Genomic DNA, 26,644 nt, shown 5'->3' with positions numbered 1-26,644 from the left:
AATTGTCTGGACACTTGTCAAGCCAAGTCAGGCTCTGGACGGCTGGTTGAGCAACCCGTGACCTCACACTGGGTCAGATCCATCAGGCGAGCATCTGGTTAAGAGCTGGGAACATTTCGTTCTTCAGAATCACAGGGCCAAAGAATATGAACCTGCCCCATCCACAATTCAAACCCCTGACACAGCCATTTCCTTCAGGTAAGTTCCTTCACCGCTCTGAGTTCCCATCTGCTAAATACAGGTTAACAAGCTTCTCCACCTTACAGGACTGTTGTGAAATTCAGGTAATGAGTGTCAAGGGATGGCACAGACATTGGCAGACACTCAATAAGGGGGAGTTATTATGACAAATGGGGGCACTGAACACCAAATAGAAAACAGTAAGTTATACACACAGTGGGTGAGAGCCACTGGGAAGCCAGGCTGCCCAGGTTCAAAACCAGGCTGCTCCAAAACATTCTGTGTGGCCATGAAAACCTTTCTGAGTCTCAGTTTTCCTCTCTGTAAAATGGGAATAATCATAATAGGGTTATGAGGATTTAGTTAGATTCAATATGCTGGGAGCAGTGCCTGGTACATTATAATCACTTGATAAGCATTAACTATTTTTGATTAGTCACACAAGTTAGTTGTGGCACTGAAATCACACCGGTAAGGGTGTTTGACAGGATTAACAGGGATGGGAACTCATATTTAGTGAGAACCTTCTATGCACTCGGTGCTCCCAGAAGCCATATATTCAGAGATGTGTATTTGTACATACATCATTAACACGCAGTGAGGTGGGTGCTTCTACTTTCATTTTTTCAAAACTTTCTATTGTAGAAACAAACCACAGATGCAGAAAATCATGCAAATTAATTTTGTATCTCAGTGAATTATCACAAGGAAAATGCCCTTGTAAACACCACCCGGGTCACAAAACAGAACTCTGCAGTTGCCCCAGAGGCCCCTCTGTGTATCCCATCCTAATCACAGCCCCTCTCCCCACAAATAGCCACTTACCTGACTTTTATAGTAATTATATCCTTGCATTTCTTAATGGTTTAAGCATCCAAGTGTGCATCCCTAGACAGTATAGTTTTGCCCATTTGAAAATTTTTTTTGATATGTCCTGTAAGCTTCTTATAATCCAGAGTTTCCCTTTATATCTCTTTCTTTCCCTTGCAGTTTATCTGTTAAAGAATTGAGGCTGCTTGACCTGGAGAGTTTCTCAAAGTTCTGGATTTTGTCAATTGCATCCTCATAGTACAGCTCAACATGGCCCTTTGACCTCTTCATTTCCTGCAAATTAGCCACTAGATTAGACCTAGGCTCCATCCCATTGGCATGATTATAAGTGGTTCTGTGTTCTTTCATCAAGTAGCATGCACCTGGCTGGAGCTTTGCTTTTTTCTTGATGTTAGCTGCTATTGTGAACAATGGCTAAACATATTAATATATTACAGGTTGCAAAATGCCAATATTGTGTATCATTTAGGTTTCATGTATTCAGTTCAGTTGCTCAGTCATGTCCGACTCTTTGTGAACCCATGAATCGTAGCACGCCAGGCCTCCCTGTCCATCACCAACTCCTGGAGTTTACCCAAACTCATGTCCATCAAGTCGGTGATGCCATCCAGCCATCTCATCCTTTGTCATCCCCTTCTCCTCCTGCCCCCAATCCCTCCCAGCATCGGGTCTTTTCCAATGAGTCAACTCTTCACATCAGGTGGCCAAAGTATTGGAGTTTCAGCTTCAGCATCAGTCCTTCCAATGAACACCCAGGACCGGTCTCCTTTAGGATGGACTGGTTGGATCTATTTGCAATCCAAGGGACTCTCAAGGGTCTTCTCTAACACCACAGTTCAAAAGCACCAATTCTTCAGTGTTCAGCTTTCTTCACAGTCCAACTCTTACATCCATCCATACATGACCACAGGAAAAACCATAGCCTTGACTAGACGGACCTTTGTTGGCAAAGTAATGTCTCTGCTTTTGAATATGCTATCTAGATTGGTCATAACTTTCCTTCCAAGGAGCAAGCGTCTTTTAATTTCATGGCTGCAATCACCATCTACAGTGATTTTGGAGGCCCCCAAAATAAAGTTTGACACTGTTTCCACTGTTTGCCCATCTATTTGCCATGAAGTGATGGGACCAGATGCCATGATCTTCGTTTTCTGAATGTTGAGCTTTAAGCCAACTTTTTCACTCTTCACTTTCACTTTCATCAAGAGGCTTTTGAGTTCCTCTTCACTTTCTGCCATAAGGGTAGTGTCATCTGCATATCTGAGGTTATTGATATTTCTCCCTGCAATCTTGATTCCAGCTTGTGCTTCTTTTGGCCCAGCATTTCTCATGATGTACTCTGCATAGAAGTTAAATAAGCAGGCTGACAATATACAGCCTTGACGAACTCCTTTTCCTATTTGGAACCAGTCTGTTGTTCCATGTCCAGTTCTAACTGTTGCTTCCTGACCTGCATACAAATTTCTCAAGAGGCAGGTCAGGTGGTCTGGTATTCCCATCTCTTTCAGAATTTTCCACAGTTTATTGTGATCCACACAGTCAAAAGCTTTGGCATAGTCAATAAAGCAGAAATAGATGTTTTTCTGGAACTCTCTTGCTTTTTCTATGATACAGCTGATGTTGGCAATTTGATCTCTGGTTCCTCTGCCTTTTCTAAAACCAGCTTGAACATCAGGAAGTTCACGGTTCACGTACTGCTGAAGCCTGGCTTGGAGAATTTTGAGCATTACTTTACTAGCGTGTGAGATGAGTGCGATTGTGTGGTAGTTTGAGCATTCTTTGGCATTGCCTTTCTTTGGGATTGGAATGAAAACTGACCTTTTCCAGTCCTGTGGCCACTGTTGAGTTTTCCAAATTTGCTGGCATATTGAGTGCAGCACTTTCACAACATCATCTTTCAGGATTTGAAAGAGCTCAACTGGAATTCCATCACCTCCACTAGCTTTGTTCATAGTGATGCTTTCTAAGGCCCACTTGAGTTCACATTCCAGGATGTCTGGCTCTAGATGAGTGATCACACCATTGTGATTATCTGGGTCATGAAGATCTTTTTTGTACAGTTCTTCTATGTATTCTTGCCACCTCTTCTTAATATCTTCTGCTTCTGTTAGGTCCATACCATTTCTGTCCCTTATAGAGCCCATCTTTGCATGAAATGTTCCCTTGGTATCTCTAATTTTTGCGAAGAGATCCTCTAGTCTTTCCCATTCTGTTGTTTTCCTCTATTTCTTTGCGCTGATTGCTGAGGAAGGCTTTCTTATCTCTCCTTGCTATTCTTTGGAACTCTGCATTCAAATGGGTATATCTTTCCTTTTCTCCTTTGCTTTTTGCTTCCCTTATTTCCACAGCTATTTGTAAGGCCTCCTCAGACAGCCATTTTGCCTTTTTTCATTTCTTTTCCATGGGGATGGTCTTGATCCCTGTCTCCTGTACAATGTCACAAACCTCCATCCATAGTTCATCAGGCACTCTGTCTATCAGATCTAGTCCCTTAAATCTATTTCTCACTTCCACTGTATAATCATAAGGGATTTGATTTAGGTCATACCTGAATGGTCTAGTGGTTTTCCCTACTTTCTGCAATTTAAGTCTGAATTTTGCAATAAGGAGTTCATGATCTGAGCCACAGTCAGCTCCCGGTGTTGTTTAATTTCACAAGAAGATGCTTTTCTTAATCTATTATTAGGTTACTTGGTGGTAGAATTCATATTGGAAAGGCATTATACTTTTTCAGTTCCATTCTCAGAAGATAAGCAATTAGTGCTTTTGCCAAATATTATGAACTCAGGTACTGAAGCATATTTGATGTTTCAGTCAGTGGCAAGCATTGTCTTTGTTGCAGCTAAAATTGTCCCATCTTCAGGTTGGTTTCCAAGTCCTTTGGATGTGACCCTAGGGCCTTTGATAGCTTCCTTATTATCTGATACAACAAGACATTCCAGGCTTATCCTGAATATTTCCTGCTGCTGATCTGGAATCAGCAGTTTCTCTAGGAGGTCCTTATATTTTTTTAAATAGAAAATAGGATTTCAAGACTAGAATCTGAGTGGTAGTTACCACTAGATTAGTCATTGTTTCTGTGCCATTTTAGTGGCTAGAACTAAACATTTTATATATACAAATATTTATAAACATATAGATACATGTACACACGTATGTATATTTTATGTACGTATATTGTTGTTGTTTGTTTAGTCACTAAGTCGTGTCCAACTCTTTTGAAACCCCATGGCTACAGCCCACCAGGCTCCTCTGTCCATGGGATTTTCCAGGCAAAAATGCTGGAGTGGGTTGCCATTCTTTCTCCAGGGGATCTTCCCAACCCAGGGATCAAACCCATGTCTCCTGCATTGGCAAACACATTCTTTACCAGCCACCTGGGAAGCCCATGTATGTATATACACATACATATAAATATGCTTTCTGCATATTGTTAAGAAAAACTATGGCCTGTTCTCTGAGGTTTTCTGGCTTTGTTTCCCATCCCTATCTTCATCTAGTTCTTCTGCTCTTTTTTGATTCCCTTCCCAATAGTTTCTCTCCAGCACAGGGCCTGCCCTGGAAGAACTGGTGGCTATTTCAAGAATTCAGAGAAGGGTCTTTCCTGGTGGTCCAGGGGCTAAGACTCCACACTCCCAATGCAGGGGGCCTGGGTTGGCTCCCTGGTTCAGGGAACTAGATTCTACAAGCCGTAACTAAGTGTTCACGTGCCACAACTAAAGATCCCACGTGCTGCAGCAAAGATCGAAGATCTCGTGTGCTGCCACTGAGATCCAGAGCCACCAAATTAATAAACATTTAAAAAAATCAGAATTTAGGTTGAGGGCTTCCCTGGTGGCTCCATGGTAAATAATCCACCAGCCAATGCAGGAGACATGAGTTTGAAGATCCCAAAGGGAGATGTGGGTTGGGAAGATCCCCTGGAGAAGGAAATGGCAACATACTCCAGTATTCTGACCTGGGAAATCCCATGGACAGAGTCCCTGGCGGACTACAGTCCTTGGGGTCTCAGGGGTCTCGAAGATTAGGATATGACTTAGTGACTAAACAACAACAACAGAATTTAGGTTATTACAAAAAAATACTGAGGCTGGTTCTAGGTCGTCTGAGTTTATTTTAGAATCACATGCCTTGAAAACAAACAGGCTCCTCCAGCACACGTGCAATGTCCGGCTTTTTTCTTCAGAAACAGGAGGAGGTTTAGAGGGCAGGATATTTAGAGTCCTTCAAACCAAGATGCAGGGAAAGCTGTCCCCCTCCAGTGATTTTTCTGTTCTCAAGTGGGGTGGTCATTATCAATCAACAGATATTTCATGACTCAATGTATCAGAATACTGCATATGCCACCCCACTGAAGTCTCCCAAACACCCCCTACACAAGGGACACCACCTATCATTTCACACATGAAGAAATGGACCTTTTCAAGGAGTAGTTCAAAGTCCATTACTTCTGAGGGTCCAGGGCAGAAACTTAGAAGACAGAAGCTCAGTTCCCAACTCAATCACAAACTCATCATGTGTGGCCAAAGGCAATTTCTTCTCCTTCTCTAAGCCTGTTTCCCATCTTGTAAAAATAAAGAGGCAGAAGAAGGAGGAGGTACGAGAGGCAAGAGTGGGACAAGACTGACTAGGTACCCACAACCTCTCCTCCTGCTGGCAGTATCTGGGATGGCAACCTGGACTTGCTACCACCACAGTCTGGGCTGAGGAGAGGGGTTTATCCCAAACGCCCAGTACACATGGTTTGGACAGGGTCATCCCTTGCACTTTGTCACAAGAGCTGCTATTTGTAAAAAACACTTACTGTTTGCCCAGCCTGGGCCAAGCTGTTTCCTCTCATGAACGTATTTAATCAGCATTTTGCCCGCAAGGAATCAGAGCCTTTGGAAATTTGACCGACTTGGCCAAAGTCACACAGCTGGGAATAGGGATGCCAGACTGTGATAGGCTGAATACTGGCCCCCCTAAAGATGCGCTTGTGCTAGTCTCTGGAACCTGTGAATATCTTACCTGATATGGTAAAAGGAACTTTGCAGATGTGATTAAGGATCTTGAGATGGGAGACATCGCATGTATCAGTTCAGTCGCTCAGTTGTGTCCGACTCTTTACAACGCCATGGACTGCAGCACATAAGGCTTCCCTGTCCATCACCAATTCCCAGAGCTTGCTCAAACTCAAGTCCATCGAGTCGGTGATGCCATCCAACATCTCATCCTCTGTCGTCCCCTTCTCCTCCCACCTTCAATCTTGCCCAGATGTAGCATATGGGGCTTTCCAGGTGGCACAGTGGTAAAGAATCCACCTGCCAATGCAGGAGATGCAAGAGATGCAGGTTCAGTCCCTGAGTTGAGAAGATTTTCTGGAGTGGGAAAAGGCAACCCACTCTAGTATTCTTGCTTGGGAAATTCCATGGGCAGAGGAGCCTGGTGGGCTATAGTCCATGGGGTCACAAAGAGTCAGACATGACTCAGCTTGCACATGTGTGCATGCGCGCACGCGCGCACGCACACACACACACTTAAAAATTGGTTAAGAGGGTAGGTCATCCCTGGTAGCTCAGACAGTAAAGCGTCTGCCTACAATGCGGGAGACCTGGGTTTGATCCCTGGGTCGGGAAGATCCGCCGGAGAAGGCAATGGCAACCCACTCCAGTATTCATGCCTGGAAAATCCCATGGACCGAGGAGCCTGGTAGGCTACAGTCCATGGGGTCGCAAAGAGTTGGACATGACTACATGACTTCATTTTCACTTTTCATATGTTAAATATTGTTACCAGAAGAAAAATTAAAAAAATATATTTTTAAAGAGGCAAGCAGGAAGATCAGAGTCAGCAATAGATGTAACACCAGAAGTAAAGGTTGAAGTGATTCAATAAGAGACCGAGAGCTATGGAATGCTAGCAGCTTCTGGGAGCTAAAGAGGCAAGAAGATGCATTACCACCCCTACCCGCCCCAATCCCCTCAGCCCACCCCAGGCAAAGTCACCAGAGAGAATACAACCCTGACAATACCTTGACTTTAGACTTTCTGACCTGCAGAACTATAAGGGAATACATTTGTGTCATTTCAAGCCACTAAGTTTGTAATAATTTTTGATAGCAGCAATAGTAAACTAAAACATAGATTTAGGGGAAAAAACAAACAAAAACACAGGACACCCAGGAATTCCCTGGCGGTCCAGTGGCTGGGACTTCATGCTCTTATTGCTGAGTGGTAGGAGAACTAAAGGAACTAAAGGGGCTTCCCCAGTGGCTCAGTGGTAAAGAATCCACCTGGAATGCAGGAGACCCAGGTAGACACGGGTTTGATCTCTGGATGGAGACGTGTATGGCAACCCACTCTAGTATTTTTCCCTGGAGAATCCCATGGACAGAGGTTTGTGATGGGCTGCAGTCCATAGGGTCATATAGAGATGGACACAACTGAAGTGATTGAACATAAACACGCAGGAAACTAAAAACCCACAAGCTGTGTGGCATGGCCAAAAAAATAATTTTTTAATTAAAAAAAAACGCAGGATGCCCAGTGAAATTTGAATTTCTGATAGACAACAATTTTTAGTATAAATTCAGTTCAGTTCAGTTCAGTCGCTCAGTTGTGTCCGACTCTTTGTGACCCCATGAATCACAGCATGCCTGGCCTCCCTGTCCATCACCAACTCCCGGAGTTCACTCAAACTCACGTCCATCGAGTCAGTGATGCCATCCAGCCATCTCATCCTCTGTCGTCCCCTTCTCCTCCTGCCCCCAATCCCTCCCAGCATCAGAGTCTTTTCCAATGAGTCAACTCTTCGCATGACGTGGCCAAAGTACTGGAGTTTCAGCTTCAGCATCAGTCCTTCCAATGAACACCCAGGGCTGATCTCCTTCAGAATGGACTGGTTGGATCTCCTTGCAGGCCAAGGGACTCTCAAGAGTCTTCTCCAACTACTACTACTACTACTACTAAGTCGCCTCAGTAGTGTCCGACTCTGTGTGACCCCATAGACGGCAGCCCACCAGGCTCCCCCATCCCTGGGATTCTCCAGGCAAGAACACTGGAGTGGGGTGCCACTGCCTTCTCCAACGCAGGAAAGTGAAAAGTGAAAGTGAAGTCGCTCAGTCGTGTCCTACCCTTAGTGACCCCATGGACTGCAGCCCACCAGGCTCCTCCATCCATGGGATTTTCCAGGCAAGAGTACTGGAGTGGGGTGCCATTGCCTTCTCCATCACTACAGTTCAAAAGCATCAATTCTTCGGCGCTCAGCCTTCTTCACAGTCCAACTCTCACATCCATACATGACCACAGGAAAAACCATAGCCTTGACTAGACGAACCTTTGTTGGCAAAGTAATGTCTCTGCTTTTGAATATGCTATCTAGGTTGGTCATAACTTTCCTTTCAAGGAGTAAGTGTCTTTTAATCTCATGGCTGCAGTCACCATCTACAGTGATTTTGGAGCCCAGAAAAATAAAGTCTGACACTGTTTCCACTGTTTCCCCATCTATTTCCCATGAAGTGATGGGACCAGATGCCATGATCTTCGTTTTCTGAACATTGAGCTTTAAGCCAACTTTTTCACTCTCCACTTTCACTTTCATCAAGAGGCTTTTGAGTCCCTCTTCACTTTCTGCCATAAGGGTGGTGTCATCTGCATATCTGAGGTTATTGATATTTCTCCTGGCAGTGTTGATTCCAGCTTGTGCTTCTTCCAGCCCAGTGTTTCTCATGATGTACTCTGCACAGAAGTTAAATAAGCAGGGTGACGATATACAGCCTTGACGTACTCCTTTCCCTATTTGGAACCAGTCTGTTGTTCCATGTCCAGTTCTAACTTTGCTTCCTGACCTGCATACAAATTTCTCAAGAGGCAGGTCAGGTGGTCTGGTATTCCCATCTCTTTCAGAATTTTCCACAGTTTATTGTGATCCACACAGTCAAAGGCTTTGGCATAGTCAATAAAGCAGAAATAGATGTTTTTCTGGAACTCTCTTGCTTTTTCCATGATCCAGCAGATGTTGGCAATTTGATCTCTGGTTCCTCTGCCTTTTCTAAAACCAGCTTGAACATCAGGAAGTTCATGGTTCACGTATTGCTGAAGCCTGGCTTGGAGAATTTTGAGCATTACTTTACTAGCATGTGAGATGAGTGCGATTGTGTGGTAGTTTGAGCATTCTTTGGCATTGCCTTTCTTTGGGATTGGAATGAAAACTGACCTTTTCTAGTCCTGTGGCCACTGCTGAGTTTTCCAAATTTGCTGGCATATTGAGTGCAGCACTTTCACAGCATCATCTTTCAGGATTTGAAAGAGCTCAACTGGAATTCCATCACCTCCAGTAGCTTTGTTCATAGTGATGCTTTCCAAGGCCCACTTGACTTCACATTCCAGGATGTCTGGCTCTAGGTGAGTGATCAGTACATCCCCCAAACTGTATACTTAAAAAGAAATTCTTTTTTGTATGACGATATTCAACTTTAATTGAGCCTTCTATACTTTATCCCAGAAGTGGTAGAGTCAGAGCAGGAACGAAAACTCCTAACTCCCAAGATCCTTGCACCCTGCTCCCAGCCCATTTAACATCTAGCAGAAACTTCTGTGTTCTTCTGGTCCACCTATGTCAGTTCCCATCTCCCTGGGATTCCTCTTGCTCCAGGGGTAAGAAAGGGGCTAGATTGTTTAAAGCCATCTCCTGGATACTGCTTTGAGCTCTTGAGTCCTCCTGGACCACACAGTTTCTCTCCTAAAAGCGTTTCACTGTCTTTACCATGACATCAGTATTATTCTGCTTGAAAGAGGGACCTAGGATATTGTCTCAAAAACTGTACAAAATATATGGGCGGGGAGGTGGAGGGTGCTGAGGATTTTAATGGACTGCAGTCAGAAGCGGAGAAGGCAATGGCACCCCACTCCAGTACTCTTGCCTGGAAAATCCCATGGACGGAGGAGCCTGGTGGGCTCCAGTCCATGGGGTCGCTAAGAGTCGGACACGACTGAGCGACTTCACTTTCACTTTACACTTTCATGCATTGGAGAAGGAAATGGCAACCCACTCCAGTGTTCTTGCCTGGAGAATCCCAGGGACGGCGGAGCCTGGTGGGCTGCCGTCATGGGGTCGCACAGAGTTGGACACGACCGAAGCGACTTAGCAGCAGCAGCAGCGGTCAGAAGGCTAGTAAAGCCTTTTTGAGATTACCACTTTCTGAAACGGACTTCATGAACACCAAAGCAGGAAGCAAAGAACTACCGAATCAAGATTCCAGAGCAAGAATTATGCACAAATGAGGGAAAGGAGGCCTAAGGAGGAATGGAAACTCGCTCAAAGTCACTTGGCTAAAGACAGACAGATGTCGGTCCCTGTATTGTAGTTTTAACCTTTGGAGCAGCCAGTCCTGGCGGCAGCTCTGGAATTCTGAAATGCTAACCCTGAGGTCTAGGTTTGAAGACCTATACTTCATTGGTTGACTCCGTTTCCCTTTCATAAAATAGCAGGATTCCTTTTGAGAATCTAATGAGGTGACGGATGTAATACACCAGATAACATAGTTAATATGTTCTTGGCAAACGGCAGCTCCTTTCCTTCCTTCTCGAGGCCCCAGCTTCCCCAGCTATGCCACCGAAACCTGTGCCTCGCAGCCAGCCTCTCCCCAGATTCAGGAACCCACGGCGCGGTTTCGGCCACCAGGTGGGGACTCATTGCTTGTCCCTCAAGGAAAGGTCGCACATGCGCACTCACGGGGGCGGCGCCCCGCCTTCCTACGCTCTGTGTACGTCACTTCCGGCGCGAGCGGCCGGGCCGGCTGGGCAGGGAGTGCGGGTCGGTTCTGTGCGCGCTGCCGGACGAGGCTCCCGCCGCCGATTGACCCGCGCTCCGCCCCGTAGCCGGGCCGGTGAGTGCCCGCGAGCCCGTGTGCCCAGGGGACGGGGGAAAGGGACCCCCGCGAGGGAGGGATGACCGGAAGTGGGGCACCCGCGTAGGGAGAGACCCCAGGAAACGGGGACCCCTGGGGAAGGGGTGACAGCCGGAAGTGGGGGGCCTCGGAGGGTTGTCGACGCGGTGTGGGGGCTCTTGGGGCTCCAGGAACTGTGGATTCCTGACCTCTCCTGGGGGAGGGTGGGGAGGAAGGTGATGCTCGAAAAATGTTAGGCTCCAAGTGAGGAAGGTTCTCGGCTTCCCCCTAACAAATGGTGTTTGCACCCATCTATATGCCCACCCATCGATTCCTTCACCAGACTGACCGAGTCGTGCGCTGTATTCGATACCGCCAGGGCCCTGGAGATTAAACTGGAAGCTCCAGGTGCAGCGTGGAGCCCAGTGTGGAGCCCACGTCTTTGCTCTGCCTCACGCGACGGGTACCCTTGGGCCCTTAACCTCTCATCCACTGTTATTTACAGAGCACCGTCATGGTCCAAGCATTGGGGAGAGCAATGAATGTGAGAGGCAATTTGTCTGCTCCCTTGAAATTCACATTCTAGTGGGCAGATCCCTCTTTGTAAAATAGTAACAGTATTCGTGTTCTCACCAAATATTGTGAAAATTAAACGAGAGATGGATGTAAAGTGCTTATCATAGTGCGCCATACATGGTAAAACATGCATGAACATGTTATCTCTTGTCATCATTCCACTGAGTTAAATTTCATAAATAAGCAATTATATTGAACGTTGCTGTGTGCCCAGCACTTCTAAGCATAGTGCCTTCCACAGGTGATCAGTAATTATTTGATAAATGAATGGATGGGTAAAACTGACTCAGAAGAGTTTTGGATAAACACACATGACACTGGACTGCAGTTTCTAAAAGAGAAATAGGAACCGAGTGCTGTGGAACACTAGAGTTAACCTGGAGAAGTCAAGGAAGGCTTCATAGAGGAGGTGACTTTGAAGCTAGGCCTGGTTGGAAACAAATGAGGTGAAGAAACTCCCAGACAGGTATCAGAAATGCATGAGGTGTTCATTAGTTTGTTTTGACTGACATTTAATGTGCATTGAGAGGAGGAAAGGTGGGAGAGGGACCGGAGAGGGACTTTGAGTCTAGTATGTAGTCCATGGACATTACAGTCAGTTTTCTGGCTAAGTAATGGATTGGAATTACGGGCATCTGTTGGCGACTCCCAAGAAAACAGAGCCTAGGGTGGGTCCTGTGAACCATGATTGTTGATCTGTTCCTCACTCAGCATACCTCTGCCAAGCAGATTAAACTCATTCAACAAATATTTATGCAGTTCAGGCTATGTGTCTGACACCCTGTTAAGTGCTGTGTTTAGGATGATAAACAAGACAGTTGTGGATATTGCACACAAATTGCCTACAATTGCCACAGTGAGAGAAGTGCTATGCCACAGAGTTCCTGCAGGGGGCGCGGGGTGCTCCTAAACTGATCGGAGTCGGAGAGAGATGTCTTCCCTGCTTCAAAGTGGTCATCCCTGACCTGGATTATTTCAGTAGCCTCTAAATGGTCTCTTTGCTGCTGTCTTCATCGTCTTACAGTCATCCTCTTACATTTTCGAAACAACCCAGTGATCCTTTTAAAATCTAAATCCGATCATGTCACTCTACTCAAAACCCTCCAAAGTGAGTAACTAAGCTCTTACTGGCCTACAAAGCCCAGTACCAGTTGGGACCCCGGTTCCTCTCTAAATCCATCTGCTAATATTCTCTGCCTTGTGCATTTGGCTCTTGCCATACTAGTCTCCTCCCTATTCCTTGATAAAGCCAGGCGTGGTCCTGACTCAGGCTTTGCACTTTCCTACCCCCACAGACCTACATGGCTTGCTCCCTCATCTCTTTCATCTTTGCACACATGTCACTTGATCTGGGTGAGGACTTCCCTGATCACCCTACTTAAAACTGCAACTCCTATCTCCAGGTATATCCAACCCCCTTACCTGCAGCCTCTTTGCCTGCAACTCCCTTGCCTGCTTTATTTCTCTCCATAGCTCTTATCATCTTCTAGTAGACTATACAATTTATTTTGCTTATATTCTGTCTCCCTAATGAAAATGTAAGCTCAGTGAAGGCAGGATTTTTTCTTTGCTCACTGCTGTATCCCCCAGTGCCTGGTCAAGGGCCCGGTACCTATTAAGTGCTTGGTATCTGTTGAATGCATGAAGTGACATCTAATGGGGTGAATTGGTATTGGCCAGAGACCTGAAGGAAGAGCCTCCTAGTCAGAGAAAACAGGATGTGCAAAGACAAGAAAACCACCTTTGGGAGAAAATGAAAGAAGCTGGGCAGGGCTGGAGGTTAGCACACAAGCAACAGAGTGGGCAGACCTAAGAGTTGGAGGAGGTAGCCTGGTCACTGTGGCTGCTGTGGCCTGTGGGGAAGACTGGCTGTGTATGCACAGAGGCCCCAAGACGACCCCTGCCTTCCTTGTTGAGCTCAGAGTTGGGGAAGAGTGACAGCCCATGGACAGAGAGCTTGGGCTTCAAAACTGGGCAACCTTGCTGGGACCTTATTCCTGGAATATCTAAGGCAGCTATGTTTTTTTTTTTTTTCTTTTTTTTTCATTTAGTGTGTTAGTTCAGCTCTTCTAAGAAGCAGACACTAGGGTGAGATTACAGATGGAAGAAATTTAATGGTGGCAACACATAAAAGGGAGGGGAAACTGGAGAAATCAGGGAGAGCTTCTGACAGCTATGTGAGCCTGGTCCCTGTGCAGGAGGTTTGGGCAAGAAGTCTTGGACTGCAGTAAACGCTTGGCCAGGCTGATAGGGGATCCTCAAGGTTAAAGTTGCCTGTTTGAGGAGTCCTACGTTTCACTAACTCATTGGCTGGAGCCAGTCTGGAAAGTGTACATCCCCTGGGTGGTGGATCCCGAGGGACAGCAGCTGGGAACACCCATCAGTTATGTTCCACCCCCGCAGGAGATCTAGTCGTTTTACAGCCGCCATGCCAAGTCATGTGTGGGTATGGTAAAAAATTTTAAAGGACAGTGAAGAGTCTCCTTTTCTCTTAAATGTTCAGTGTCTGGTTCTGTTGCTTAAAGGGAACCATGGTTAACAGTTTTCTTGTACTTTTCTTCCAAAAATTTTAGGTGCATTCACAAGTATATATTTTTAAAATATAAATACAAGTCTTTTTTTTTTTCATATTTTCCTGCAACCTGCTTTCTTTTTCCTTAACGTCAATTCATAAAGATCTATCTAATTCTTTTTCATTACCAAATAGTATTCCGGGAATATGGTAATATTATTTAACTAGTCTCCAATAAGGAGATGGAGGTAAAGTATTTTCAGTCTTTTGCAATTATAGTTAATACTTGTAATGATCATCCATATTTTACACACACATATAAGTACATAGAAATGGAATGCTGGGCCAAAGCATAGTTTTTTTTAAATCAAAGTATAGTCAATTTATAATGTTTCAGGTATATAGCAGAGTGATACAGTTATACATATGTATCTATTTTTCAGATTCTTTTCCAGTACAGGGTATTATAAGATACTGAATATAGTCCTTGTAGTCCTTATTGATTATGTGTCTTACATATAGCAGTGTGTATCTCTTAATCACGAATTCCTAATTTATCCCTCCTATATTTCCCCCTTTGGTAACCATAAATTGGTTTTCTACTTCTGTGAGTCTATTTCTGTTTTGTAAATAAGTTCATTTGTGTCCCTTTTTTTTTTTTTTTTTTTTTTTAGATTCCACATGTAAATGATACCATATGACATCTGTAAGGGTATGTGGTTTGGAATCTTGATAATTGACACACTGCCCTAAAGAGCCTGTGTCAGTTAATTCTCCCAACAACAACAAGCCCGTCAGAATCCCTGTTTTGTGTTTTTGCTAATCTGAGATTCAAAGGTGTTTTAGTTTCCATTTCTTTTATTACCAGTAAGGTCAAGCACCTGTTCATACCTCTGTGAGCAAGGGGTGGGTGGGTGGGTGGGTGTGTGTGTGTGTGTGTGTGTGTGTGTGTGTGTGTGTGTGTGTGATGAGCGGTGTGTGTATCCTGCTGGAGCTGCCCTGGGGCTGGGTTGGACTGGACCTGACTGTGATTCAGATACTCCTCCAGGAGAGAACCACTGTTCTGAGGGTTTTGGCTTGAGGATAGCATCTCTACCCACCTCCCTCACGCCGCTCAGGGATTTGGAGTGACCGATGCCAGTGCCGGGCTTTCTCGGCATCAGGCAGGGCTTCTGATTCGCAGGGATCCTGGGAGCTAATGTCAGAAGAAAGTGACTCGCTGAGAACCAGCCCTTCCGTGGCCTCGCTTTCGGAAAATGAGCTGCTGCCTCCTTCCGCCCCCGCCGGCTACGTGTGCTCGCTGACCGAGGACCTGGTGGCCAAAGCCAGGGAGGAGCTGCAGGAGAAGCCGGAATGGAGGCTCCGCGACGTGCAGGCCCTGCGGGACATGGTGCGCAAGGAGTGCCCCAACCTGAGCACCTCGCTGGAGGACGCCTTCCTGCTGCGCTTCCTCCGCGCCCGCAAGTTTGACTACGACCGGGCCCTCCAGCTGCTCATCAACTACCACAGCTGCCGGAGAAGCTGGCCCGAAGTCTTCAACAACCTGCGGCCTTCCGCCTTGAAGGAGGTCCTGGCCTCCGGCTTCCTTACCGTGCTGCCGCACACCGACCCCAGGGGCTGCCACGTCCTCTGCCTCCGCCCAGGTACCGCGCTCGCTGGGGGCGCGGGGGAGGGATGGGCGTGGGTACAGTTTGGGATGTGTCTGCCCAGGGTGCTTTGTGTGTGTGTGTGTGTGTGTGTGTGTGTGTGTGTGTGTGTGTGTGTGTGTGTGTCTTATTCCCTTTAGTCCCCTCCTGGCCTTAATCAAGGCTGCTGTGTGTGTGTGTGTCTGTCTGTCTGCCTTATTCCCTTTTGTCCCCTCCTGGCCTTAATCAAGGCTCTTGTGTGTGTGTGTGTTATTCCCTTTTGTCCCCTCCTGGCCTTAGTCAAGGCTTTTTTGACCACAGAACAGAGCCCTGCTCTACTGACTTAAGACAAAGGGAGGATGTAGTCTAAGCAGCTGGGAGCACCGCACCAGAGTGCTGAGGGAGCACGGTGCTCGGCCGCGGGAGCTAGACCCAGAGTCCTCCCTAAGAGGACAGGAACCGAGACCACCATTCTCCTGTCTCTGCTTCTGCCGATCTGTCAGTCTGTGTGTCTCCCTGGGCCACGTTTTCTGCTGCCCTTTGCACATCTTCATACTTCTGTCCGAGTACTGGCTTTTGATCCCTCTGTACACCCCTCAGCTTACCTGGCCACCCAACTAAGTTCCTTCAGTGCAGATTCCAGATTTCTAGGGTTGGGAATCTGGTGAGCTTAGAAAGCAACACTGGTCGTCAGGTCTAAGCAGGGCTGCCAGGACACCCCCACTCCCACCCTGTCACTCCTTAGTGAGCAGGTGAGGTACAGATATCAGTGTCTGCCTGCCTCCTCTGACTTCTCCCCGCTCCCCTCTGCTTTGTGAAGTCAGTGAAAAGCTTCACTTCAGATGCACTTTTCCATCTCAGCAGTGCATGATGGTAATTGAAACACCTGACATTTCCTTGATGCAGTAGTTTGCAATGGGAGTAGTTTTCTCCCTATTCCCTCCCCCACCAAAGTACCAGAAATGCGAGAGAAGACTTTTTGGTGAACAGAGAGACCGAGGGGTCCTAGAACTCAAGCATTCTGATTCTCTGTCTTTTTCTCCTTCTTCCCTGACCCTAAATACTTAGTACACTCAGGAGAGTTCTCTGCTGTTCCCCCTGCCTCAATATTTTCCATCAGAGCTGAGCTGAGAACAAATGTGAAAGTAAGATGGCTGTGTTCTTCTTCCCAAACATGCCAGGAACATGAGAACCTGCTGGGCACCCTTTCTGCTCCTGTGCAAATAACTTCTTGAAGGGACAGCTGATGGGGAGTGGAAGCCTCCCTCTGCCTTGAGACCCCCACGTTACCATTTCCTTTAGTCATTTACCAAAGCTTGTTGGGAGACCAGCCTTTTCTATGTACCAGGCACAGTATTAACTGCTTTACCTGCTGTTTTAGGTGTTTTCCAAAATTAGGTGGTGTTCATATTAAAACAGGGCTTCCCAGGTGACTCAGTGGTAAAGAGTCTGCCTGCCAATGCAGGAGACATGGGTTCCACCCCTGGGTTGGGAAGATCCCCTGGAGGAGGAAATAGCAATCCAATCCAGTATTCTCTTCTGGAAAATTCCATGAACAGAGAAGCCTGGCCAGCTGCTGTCCATGGGTTGCAAAGAACTGGACACGGCTGAGCAACAGAGCATGCATGCACGCATTTTACAATAAACAAGGTGGTCGAGCAGTCAGGGCACCAGGAAACCTAGAAACCAGTCAGCGGGACTTTCTGCTGTTCCTCTGTACTCAGCTCATATGAATATTACAAAACAATCAGATGTTACCACACTGGTTTTGCCTGTTTGTGTGCTTTCAACTCTTAGCTCCTGAGATGGATTTTCCCCCCCTTATGTCTGGAGCAGATTTGAACACCTCCCCACAAACTCATCATTTTAACAGGAGGCAGACAGATTTTTGTTCTCAACTAGCTCCCCTGGTGGCTCAGCTGGTAAAGAATCTGCCTGCAATGTGGGAGACCTGTGTTTGATCCCTAGGTTGGGAAGATCCCCTGGAGAAGGGAACCACTATCCACTCCAGTATTCTGGCCTGGAGAATTCCATGGATTCTATAGTTCATGGGGTTGCAAAAAATCGCAAAGACTGAACAACTTTCACTTCACTTCAATGTGAAATCTGGAAGGTGTTGGGTTTGCCTTTTTGTAAGCTCTTTTGAGACAAATGTGATTGAAAAGGATGACAGCCAGTCTGTAGAAGCAGGTTTAATTGGCAGAACTACAAATAGCAAGCTGGCACAATTTTTGGACAAAGATTTTTTTGTATAGAAATTTTGCACATGTCACAAATCTCATTGGGGACAATCCAGTGGAGTTTTATCTTTCTAAGATAAAAGAGACACACATATCTTGGTGGGATTTTCTTGAGAATAGTAGATAACACTCAAAAGTTGTCATTCTCATCTTTTCCCCAAAGAAAGAAAGACTCCTCAATCATATGGGGAGCATCAAGGGAGCAACCAGCCTGGAAAGGGGAGTTTGTTCAAGCTACACCATTGGGAAACCATCGCCATCTCTGCTGTCCTTGGTCTGGGCTTCATCCTCAGACCAGCTCTTGCCTCATGGGTCCCTGGGTCTCAGGCTCCCAGCCTCACCACTACAAGACAGAAGAGAGATCTTCTCTTCCCGAAGGGCCCAGGTCCTTTGGGGCCAAGAATTGAGTCCCTGTGCTTCTGCTTGACCTCACTTGGATTACTTGCTGTGGCCAGGAGGATGCTGTGCCCACACTGGCCAAGCCCACCTCTGGACCCAGGAGTGAAGTCACTTTACACACTCAGTATGGCTAGCATGGGAAGAAGTGGCTCCCCCCAAGGAAGATGAGGGTGGTCTTACGAAGATAAGGGCACTTGTGATGGCAGAAGGCGCGCATGTCCATTAAGGCAAGCATTATTATCCCATTCGACTTAGGAGGAGACGTAGGCCCAAAATGAGGAGAAAACTTAGCCCAGGTCACACAGCTAGGAAGATGCAAACCCCAGGTGTGTCTGACTTCAGAGCTCACGACTTCACCTTCAACACTCAGTTGCTTTTCCACTTCAGAATGTGCTGCTATGTTTGGAGTCAAGAAGCATCAGCTCCCACTTAAAGATCTAAATAGTCATGCCAGTAGAATTCTTTTCCATTTTTAAGCAACGGTTTAGGAAGGAGATAAATCCTGGCCTATCTGATTACGTGTTTGTATTCATTTCTGTAACATACTGTCCATCTTTTACGACCTTAGACAGGTGGATCCCGAGCAACTATCCAATTACGGAAAACATCCGAGCCATATACTTGACACTAGAGAAACTCATTCAGTCTGAAGAAACCCAGGTGAATGGAATTGTAATTCTTGCAGACTACAAAGGAGTGAGCTTATCAAAGGCATCTCATTTTGGCCCTTTTATAGCCAAAAAGGTGATTGGCATCCTTCAGGTATGGCTCCTATCTGTCATGTACCTGTCCTGTGGCTGTTTGTCTTTCCCAGGGCCCTGTCTACCTCCAGTTCCACCTAATACACAAACCCCACCTCCCACGCCTCCCCACAGTCAGGACAATACAAAAGCATGGGAAGAAATATAAAAGTCCAGTTCACCACTCATTCTCATCAAGGTCTCCAGTAGTTACTGGGCAAAATCAACTTTAGGACAAGAGCCCAAAAACCAGAGAAATGCTTTCTGCTTTGTTTGTTTGTTTGTTTGGGGTTTTTTTTTTTTTTTGGCCCAGAAGACAGAGAAATTCTTGACAAATGGAACTGAGATGTTTCTGCTGAGGTGATGGAGCCTCTCCTTTTTTCTGTAGAACCTGGGCTCAGGGAACCCTGCAGGGCTGTTTTGGTCAGATGCTTTTCACACCTCATGTTGTGCATTTCAGAACACAAGTCTCTGGGAACCATAAAGTTCCTCATGCGTCTGCAGTGTGTGAGATGGTTTGCACATGCAAAGTGCTTGTTTTTTTAATTGAAGTATATAGTTGATTTACAGTATTATGTTAGTTTAAGGTGTACAGCAGAATGATTCAGTATTTTTATAGATTATACTCCATTAAAAGGTATTACAAAATAATGGCTATAATTCCCTGTGCTGTCCAATATATCGTTGTTGCTGCAAAGCACACTTACAGTCATGGTAAGCCATTCAGTCCTTCAGGGAATTCTCTGAGATACACAAGGTAAGAGTTATCTTTCCTTGTTGATAGAAGAGGAAACCTTCAGGATGTAGTCTGGCAGCCTGGACCCTCATTCATCAGACCCAGTCGATGGGGTGCTGTCTCCTGTGAGCTGTGGGGCACCAGTGATCCCACGATTCTCCCCCATCAAATTCCATGGTGTTTGAGCCTGTCTTGCGCACCAGGCTGATTATTTAAACATTTAAATGTCACTTCCAGTCATTATCAGAAATGTGAATTCTTGCGTGGAGGTAATACTTGGGCTTCCCTTAGCTTCCACTCTTCTTTGCTTCTGCCAAATATTGTGCAGATTCAAGTGTCAGGATAATGCATTCAATCAGTGGTTTTCTAGTCCTGTAAGATGGTCTGGGGGACAAAAAAATGTTCCAGGGTTAAGTGTGTTTGGGAAATACAGCATAGCATGCCCCTTTCTTGTGAATTTCAACATAAACATTTGCATACTGAAAGCCTGACCAGTCCCGCAGTTAAGGAAACCTGTTTGACTGTATTTAGTCTACTGTTTCTCAAACTCAGTTGCTTACCACAGAACCCTTTTTGCATCACAGGCTAGTAACATCCTGAGAAATACACTTTGGGCAACACTGATCTAGAAGGCCTGATATGTGTTAGATCTGTCCACACAGGCTCAGACTGCTTTTTTGCCCTAAGAAGGGCAGCTATCCACCTGCTTGCCTAACCCTTTCCTAAGCCAGCTCTGGGTCCTTAGATAGACTCTTTGCCTGAGACCCATCTTCCTGTCTAGCCCTGACTTGGGCTGTCTTTGAAGAGACTGGGAGAATCAGACCAGACTGATGTTGGGGCTAAAAATGGGGAAGGCAGGCTGTGGTAACTGACAGTTTTCAGATTCTAACATCGGGATTCTAACATTCCCTTCCCTTCCCCCACAGGATGGTTTCCCCATTCGGATCAAAGCAGTCCATGTAGTGAATGAACCTCGAATATTTAAAGGTATTTTTGCCATCATAAAACCATTTCTGAAGGAGAAGATAGCAAACAGAGTAAGTGATGATCCTATCAAAGATACTTTAATTTTTTTTTATGCTTCCTTTTCTGTGACATCTCTAAATTTATTGCAACAACTATAAACTTATTCTTTTTTTTTTTTTAAGATTTACGTATTTATTATTTTTTGTTTCACTGGGTCTTCATTGCTGTGCATGGTCTTCTCGTTTCAGTGGCTTCTCTTGTTGCAGAGTACGGGCTCTACGCACATGGGCTCAGTAGCTGTGGCTCGTGGGCTCTAGAGTGCTGGTTCCATAGTTGGGCCACATTTAGTTGCTCCACGGCATGTGGGATCTTCCCAGATCAGGGATCAAACCCGTGGCCTCTTCATTGGCAGACAGATTCTTAACCACTAGACCACCGGAGAAGCCCAGTTTATTATTCTTGCCTGGGACTACTAAGTTGGAAAGTACGGGGTTTCAGATAAAATAAGTGAACAGTCTTTTCTTTGAGGGGAAGATGAAATTAATTGGAAAATAATACTTGACTGTAGAGAGAGCAGACCCAGGGTTGTTTTTGTAGGAGCATCTCTGCTCCATGATCATTTAGGCTTTTTAATATCCTGGCCTGGGCGTTGTGAACCAATATCATATTTTATGTATGCTGCTGCTGCTGCTTCTAAGTCATGTCAGTCGTGTCCGACTCTGTGCGACCCCATAGATGGCAGCCCACCAGGCTCCCCCATCCCTGGGATTCTCCAGGTAAGAACACTGGAGCGGGTTGCCATTTCCCTCTCCAATGCATGAAAGTGAAAAGTGAAAGTGAAGTCGCGCAGTCGTGTCCGACTCTTAGCGACACCATGGACTGCAGCCTACCAGGCTCCTCCGTCCATGGGATTTTCCAGGCAAGAGTACTGGAGTGGGGTGCCATTGCCTTGAGGACGTGGCAAAGGGTGGGCATTGGGCGGGCAGTTAAAAAGAGTCCTGGCAATTTCTGACTGTAGCTCCTTGTGCTTTAAAACTGTTGTCTGTGTGTTTGTCGCTCAGTCACATCCAACTTTTTGAGATCCCATGGACTGTAGCCTGCCAGGCTCCTGTGTCCATGGGATTCTCCAGGCAAGAATACTGGAGTGGGTAGCCATTGCCTTCTCCAGGGGAATCTTCCTCACCCAGGCACTGAACCCAGGTCTCCTGCATTTGCAGGCAGATTCTTTACCATCCAAGCTATAGGAAAGTCCCTGTAGCTTAAATTGTTGTTGAAGCCTTTCCATTTACTTAATTTGTTGTCTTACTGTGTGAAGTTTGTAGAGTAATTCAAGGTTTATGAGATCTGTGAGTTTATAGTTTAATTTTTATGTTAGAGAGAATAGGTGACACTTTAAAAAGACAGTCTGGGGACTTACCTGGTGGTCCAGGAATTAGGACTCTGAACTTTCACTCCAGGGGACCTGGGTTCGATCCCTGGTTGGGGAGCTAAGATTCTGCAAACCGCAAGGTGCAGCCAAAAAAAAAAAACAATAGCCTTCCTCTGACCCTGAAGAGCCAGTGATCTTTTAAACTTTCCGAGGACCATGACTGAAATGTGATGGGTGGTATTTTTCTTCTTCTTTCTTAGGCCTAGGAAAATGGTTATGGTCACTTACATACTCTTCAATTTTGTTCTCGCTTTCAAAGAGGAAATGTAGAATCTCATTTGTGAGGGAGGGAACTTTAAATCCAGATTCCCAGGCCCTTTCCCCAAAGATTTCAACTCGTCAGTTCAGGGCTAGAGCCCAGGAACCTGTGCTTTTAAGACTTCCTTAAGTGATTCTGATGCACTGTTAGGATTGAGGACCTCTCAGTGTGGCCTCCCACCCTGGGTTTGAACCCATGTTGCTTCCTGGAGCTTCCGTTTGGAACCTGCTTTTACCGAAGCAGTCTTTGGGTGAGGTCTTTTACATCTATGAAATGACCTTACTGGTGTCCAATAATCTGGTCAATTGGTCCATCGTATGTTAATTCATCCACTCAAAACTATTTTTTATCAGCTTTGTGCAGGTATGGTCTCAATGAACAAAACAGACCAAAATCTCCGCCCCCAAGAAGCTTACATTCTAGAGAGACAGACAGTGAGTTATGTCTGTTATCTAGGATGAGAATGTGCTAATGCTATGGAGAAAAATAAAGCAGAGAAAGGAGACAGCAGGTTCCGGAAGGAAAGGAGCAGTAGTATTCCGTAGGATAGTCAGAGGTGGTGTCATTGAGAAGTTGGCGTTTGAGCGAAGACGTGAATGCATGAGGGAGTGAGCCTTACAGGGATCTGGGGGACTCTGAGCCGGGCGGGGGGCGGGAGAGGCAGGCCTGGAGGAGCCCCAGCGGGGCATGGGAGGAAGGGGAGGCAGAGGTGTAACGGGCCAGACCGTGTGGGCCATCATGTGGACTCTGGTGTTTAGTCTGTGTGAGATGGGTGCACTGGAGTCTGCGTGTTTTAGAGGAGTGACTTGATCTGACCTACGTTGACGAGTGCTTAGGCTGTGGTGGGACAAGGGTTTAAGCACAGAACGGAGGAAGATGCTCTGAGAATCCAGGAAAGAAGGGATGGTGAACTGGTCCCACTAGGGTAGCAGGGAAGTGCCAGAATGCTGGAGGTATTTTGAAGGACCAGCTAACAGGATACAGGGAGTGAGCAAAAGAGGATGAAGGATCCTCAAGCTTTTCATGGCACTGGAAGAGTGGAGTTGGCATCAACTGTTCCCTTATTCATTCAACAGATGTGTGTCTGAGTACCTTCTAGTAAAGGTTACTGATTAACCCAAGGACTTGTGTGCTTTCCTTTCATTCTCTGTAGTTTTTCCTTCACGGGTCTGACCTGAACTCTCTCCACACAAACCTTCCAAGAAACATCCTACCCAGGGAATACGGGGGCACGGCTGGAGAGCTGGACATCACCGCCTGGAATGAGGTGCTGCTAGCCTCGGAGGAGGACTTCGTAAAGGAGTTCTGCCAGCCGGGCCCTCCCTGTGACAGCATCCTGGGCCAGGCCCTGCCACCCAAGGGGCTGAGCTCAGAGGTGCCCTGTGATGACTCCATGCGGGCCATGAAATCGCAGCTGTACTCCTGCTACTAGGCAGTCCCCCGCGAATGTCACCATCTTTATAACCTTTCCTTCTTTCTTCGGAGAGGCCCAAGGAGGATTCGAGGTGCCAGGGATTGTCTTGCTCCTTGGAACGGACTGCAGCATGGAGGAAAATCCTGGACAGCTCTGAGCCACAGGGTGAGGCTTGGGTGGCTTGAATGACTGTGGAAGACATGGAGAAAGTCCCCCAGCAATTCCGAAATATTTGGAATCCCAGTGTGCAGCCATGAATGTGGAAGCCGTATCTGGTTCTTACAGAGCTCAAAGCAAGAAAAATGAGGACCAACGTCACTCTGATCCCACATTCCAGGAGAAAACCCCGATTGGCCAGGCATTGCATTCCTGTGAGACGGTTTGGCCGAGCCTGCCAGGGGGCCACATGTGAGATGATGAGATTGTCTTGAAAGAGACTACAGACCTCTCTCATCTTGAAAGTCAGAGGTCCATCATTGGGTCTGGAAAGCACCTTCACTGAATCATGCAAGAGGACAGAAGCAGCACCTCCTGATCAAACTCGGGAACCATGGACCTTATGTATCTCTGGGATTCATGGGTTGAATCTTGCAATAGAACCTTAAAGTTTTTCCGAACCCATAAAGCCTTAGTCCTGGTTCTCAAAAGAATCATACATGATCCTAGACGCACGTGATTTTACTCAACCAAGAAGCCTGGACGTTAGTCCTGTGTAGCTAAAAGAATTCTGGCCTAAGAATTATGAGACATGGGCCCCAGCCTTAGATGTGTTTCTGTGGACAGGACACACGAGCCTCTGTGGGCCTCCAGCCTTCTCATCTGTAAAATCAGGCTGAATGAAGTGATGATGAGGGCCCTTTTGTCCACTAACGGGGCTCTGCGATTTGGTTATTTATTGAATGTTAGACATTGGTTTTCTGCCTAGAAAGAGCACTCTCTAGATACCAGTGGTTGGATTCTGTATTTTTGTGGTATGCATGGGCCTTCCCAAGAGGGATGTGTCATTGTTTCGGCTCTGTCTTTATAGAAACGAGTGGATCAGCAATACCCATTTTCATTTCACAGGGAGGGTAGTGAAGGCAGATGCGATGCCCATGATCTTGGATGAATTCCTTCCATCTCTGAGACTCTGGCTTATATTTTAAACTTGGCGATGGTAAAGGGTTAAATTAATTGGCATTCTTAAAATTTGGCCTCTGGAAATAAGGGCAAGTTATTCTGGGACACCCGCACCCCAACCCACTGGAGTTTCTATCTCTCATGTCCAGCCAGACTGAATGTTAGTTCTGCATTTTAGCACTTTAGACCCTTCCTGTCAAGAACTCAGCCTTAGCCCAAGCATCAAATTAGGTGGTTCATCTGATGGCTTTTGACCTATTTCCTTTCATTCATTCCATGCACATTGTGGTGTTAAAAAGTGACAAGTACCATGCATTGTGTGTGTTAGCTTCTCTGTGCACTTGTTAGAGCAGCAGCAGGCAAACTGAGGGACTCAGTTAGGACTAGAACAGCCCTCTGACACGTAAAGGCCAATCAGTTGTTCATTAGCTATTTCTCTCTCTCTAGCACTTTTTAAAATGTCTGGAGAAGTTGTTGGTGGAAATGACTTACCTCATTCGTGCCAATTCTAGGAGGAACTGTTTTCACCATAGATACTAACCTCGGATGCTCTAAGGACCTGGCTGGGTGGGCGGTGTTACAGTACACACCCCTGGCTGCCTCTAGTCCCATCTAGACGACGCCATGACAATGATGGCGTGACCACCATCGCTGAAAAGGCCTAAATGGGACAAGTGGGATGGCTATCTAGTAATGAGTTCAGAACCCAGCCGCCTGGGCGAATTGGTCACAGGTTTTCTTAGGTCCCAAAGAGAACAGAGATTAAAAAACAAAACGGAAAAGTTAGACATGAATCATTCAGCCCCAAATTTCCAGGGTTTAAACTGTGCATTGCATTCCTGGCCAGTTGCCTTTGTCCATGTGTCTTAACGTGGGGACGGCCAAGCTCACCTCCAGAAATTTCTCAAAGACCAGGAAGGGTGTTGCCCATTTCCCAGACCTTCCCAGTTAGATCAAGGAGCTGTTTCGTTCAGCTTCAGAAAGGGGTCAAAGCCAAGGGTTGTCTACCTTCTGGAGCTGCTAGAGCTGCTGTGTTTTATGTTGGCTCCAGGGAGAGCAAGTGGTTTTGACACTTCAGGAGGCTTGGTCCGAGCTGTGACAGCAGGATCTCCCTGGGTGAAAGACGTGGGGTCTCTGCCTGGCTTCTCTCTACGGCTGCCTCAGCAGGGCAGGGGAATGACCACAGGGGCACCCCGGGAGTTTCACTCGCAATGGGGGCACAGTGATGGAGCAAGTAACTGAACGCCAGGAGAACTGAGTGTTTTCCTTAAGGGAAAAGTTTTGACTTGTTTCAGACACCTGAAAAGGAACATTTCCTGCAATTCAGGGCTGTGTGCTGTAGGCAAGAGAAAGAAATAGTAAACCAGGAGACCCAAGTTCCAGCTTTACTTTGCCACGTGACCTTGGTCAGCTGCTGAACATCCCTGAATCGTCTTATGATGAAGGGGGTCTACACTTGGGAGCCCTGAACCCTCTGTTCCTGGCATCAGAGGATTTGTTCTCCCCCGCCATCTAAATGACTTTTTAGGCAGTTTAGGTCTGAATGAACTGACACCTAATGCTTCCAAATGAGTCTGTAAGCTTGGGTAATGGGGTGGGGGAGTTCTTCCTTCTTTTCTATACAGAATTCTGGAAAATTCTGCTTCTTCCTGGAATTCTGTTCTTTCATGGCCAGAGGCTGGGAGTAATCTACAGAAATAGCCAAAAGTGCAACAACCCTGGCCTCCCCTCTTGAGTTTCCTATTTTCTG

General features: G+C 46.3%; 1 protein-coding gene across 3 annotated transcripts; it reads left to right on the top strand.

The window, feature by feature from the left end:
* Window positions 1–10,741: 10,741 nt before the first annotated feature.
* TTPAL (alpha tocopherol transfer protein like) lies at window positions 10,742–25,640 on the top strand. 3 transcript variants are annotated; one of them, XM_025263424.3, is made up of 6 exons: window positions 10,770–10,879; window positions 14,642–14,679; window positions 15,151–15,610; window positions 18,800–18,993; window positions 20,634–20,744; window positions 23,515–25,640. In XM_025263424.3, the coding sequence occupies exons 2-6, from the start codon at window positions 14,665–14,667 to the stop codon at window positions 23,791–23,793; spliced, it is 1,059 nt and encodes a 352-aa protein (XP_025119209.3). In that variant the 5' UTR covers window positions 10,770–10,879; window positions 14,642–14,664; the 3' UTR covers window positions 23,794–25,640. The 3 variants fall into 3 exon arrangements, with proteins under 3 accessions (XP_006059287.3, XP_044783544.2, XP_025119209.3); XM_006059225.4 differs by lacking the exon at window positions 14,642–14,679 and having other exon boundaries at window positions 10,742–10,879; XM_044927609.2 differs by lacking the exons at window positions 18,800–18,993; window positions 20,634–20,744; window positions 23,515–25,640 and adding an exon at window positions 17,996–18,670 and having other exon boundaries at window positions 10,764–10,879.
* Window positions 25,641–26,644: the final 1,004 nt, after the last annotated feature.

This window comes from Bubalus bubalis, chromosome 14, assembly GCF_019923935.1.
Source record: "Bubalus bubalis isolate 160015118507 breed Murrah chromosome 14, NDDB_SH_1, whole genome shotgun sequence".
In the NCBI taxonomy this organism is placed as follows: domain Eukaryota; kingdom Metazoa; phylum Chordata; class Mammalia; order Artiodactyla; family Bovidae; genus Bubalus; species Bubalus bubalis.
The sequence above is the reverse complement of the archived record's forward strand: the minus strand, read 5'-3'. Positions and strand labels throughout refer to the sequence as shown.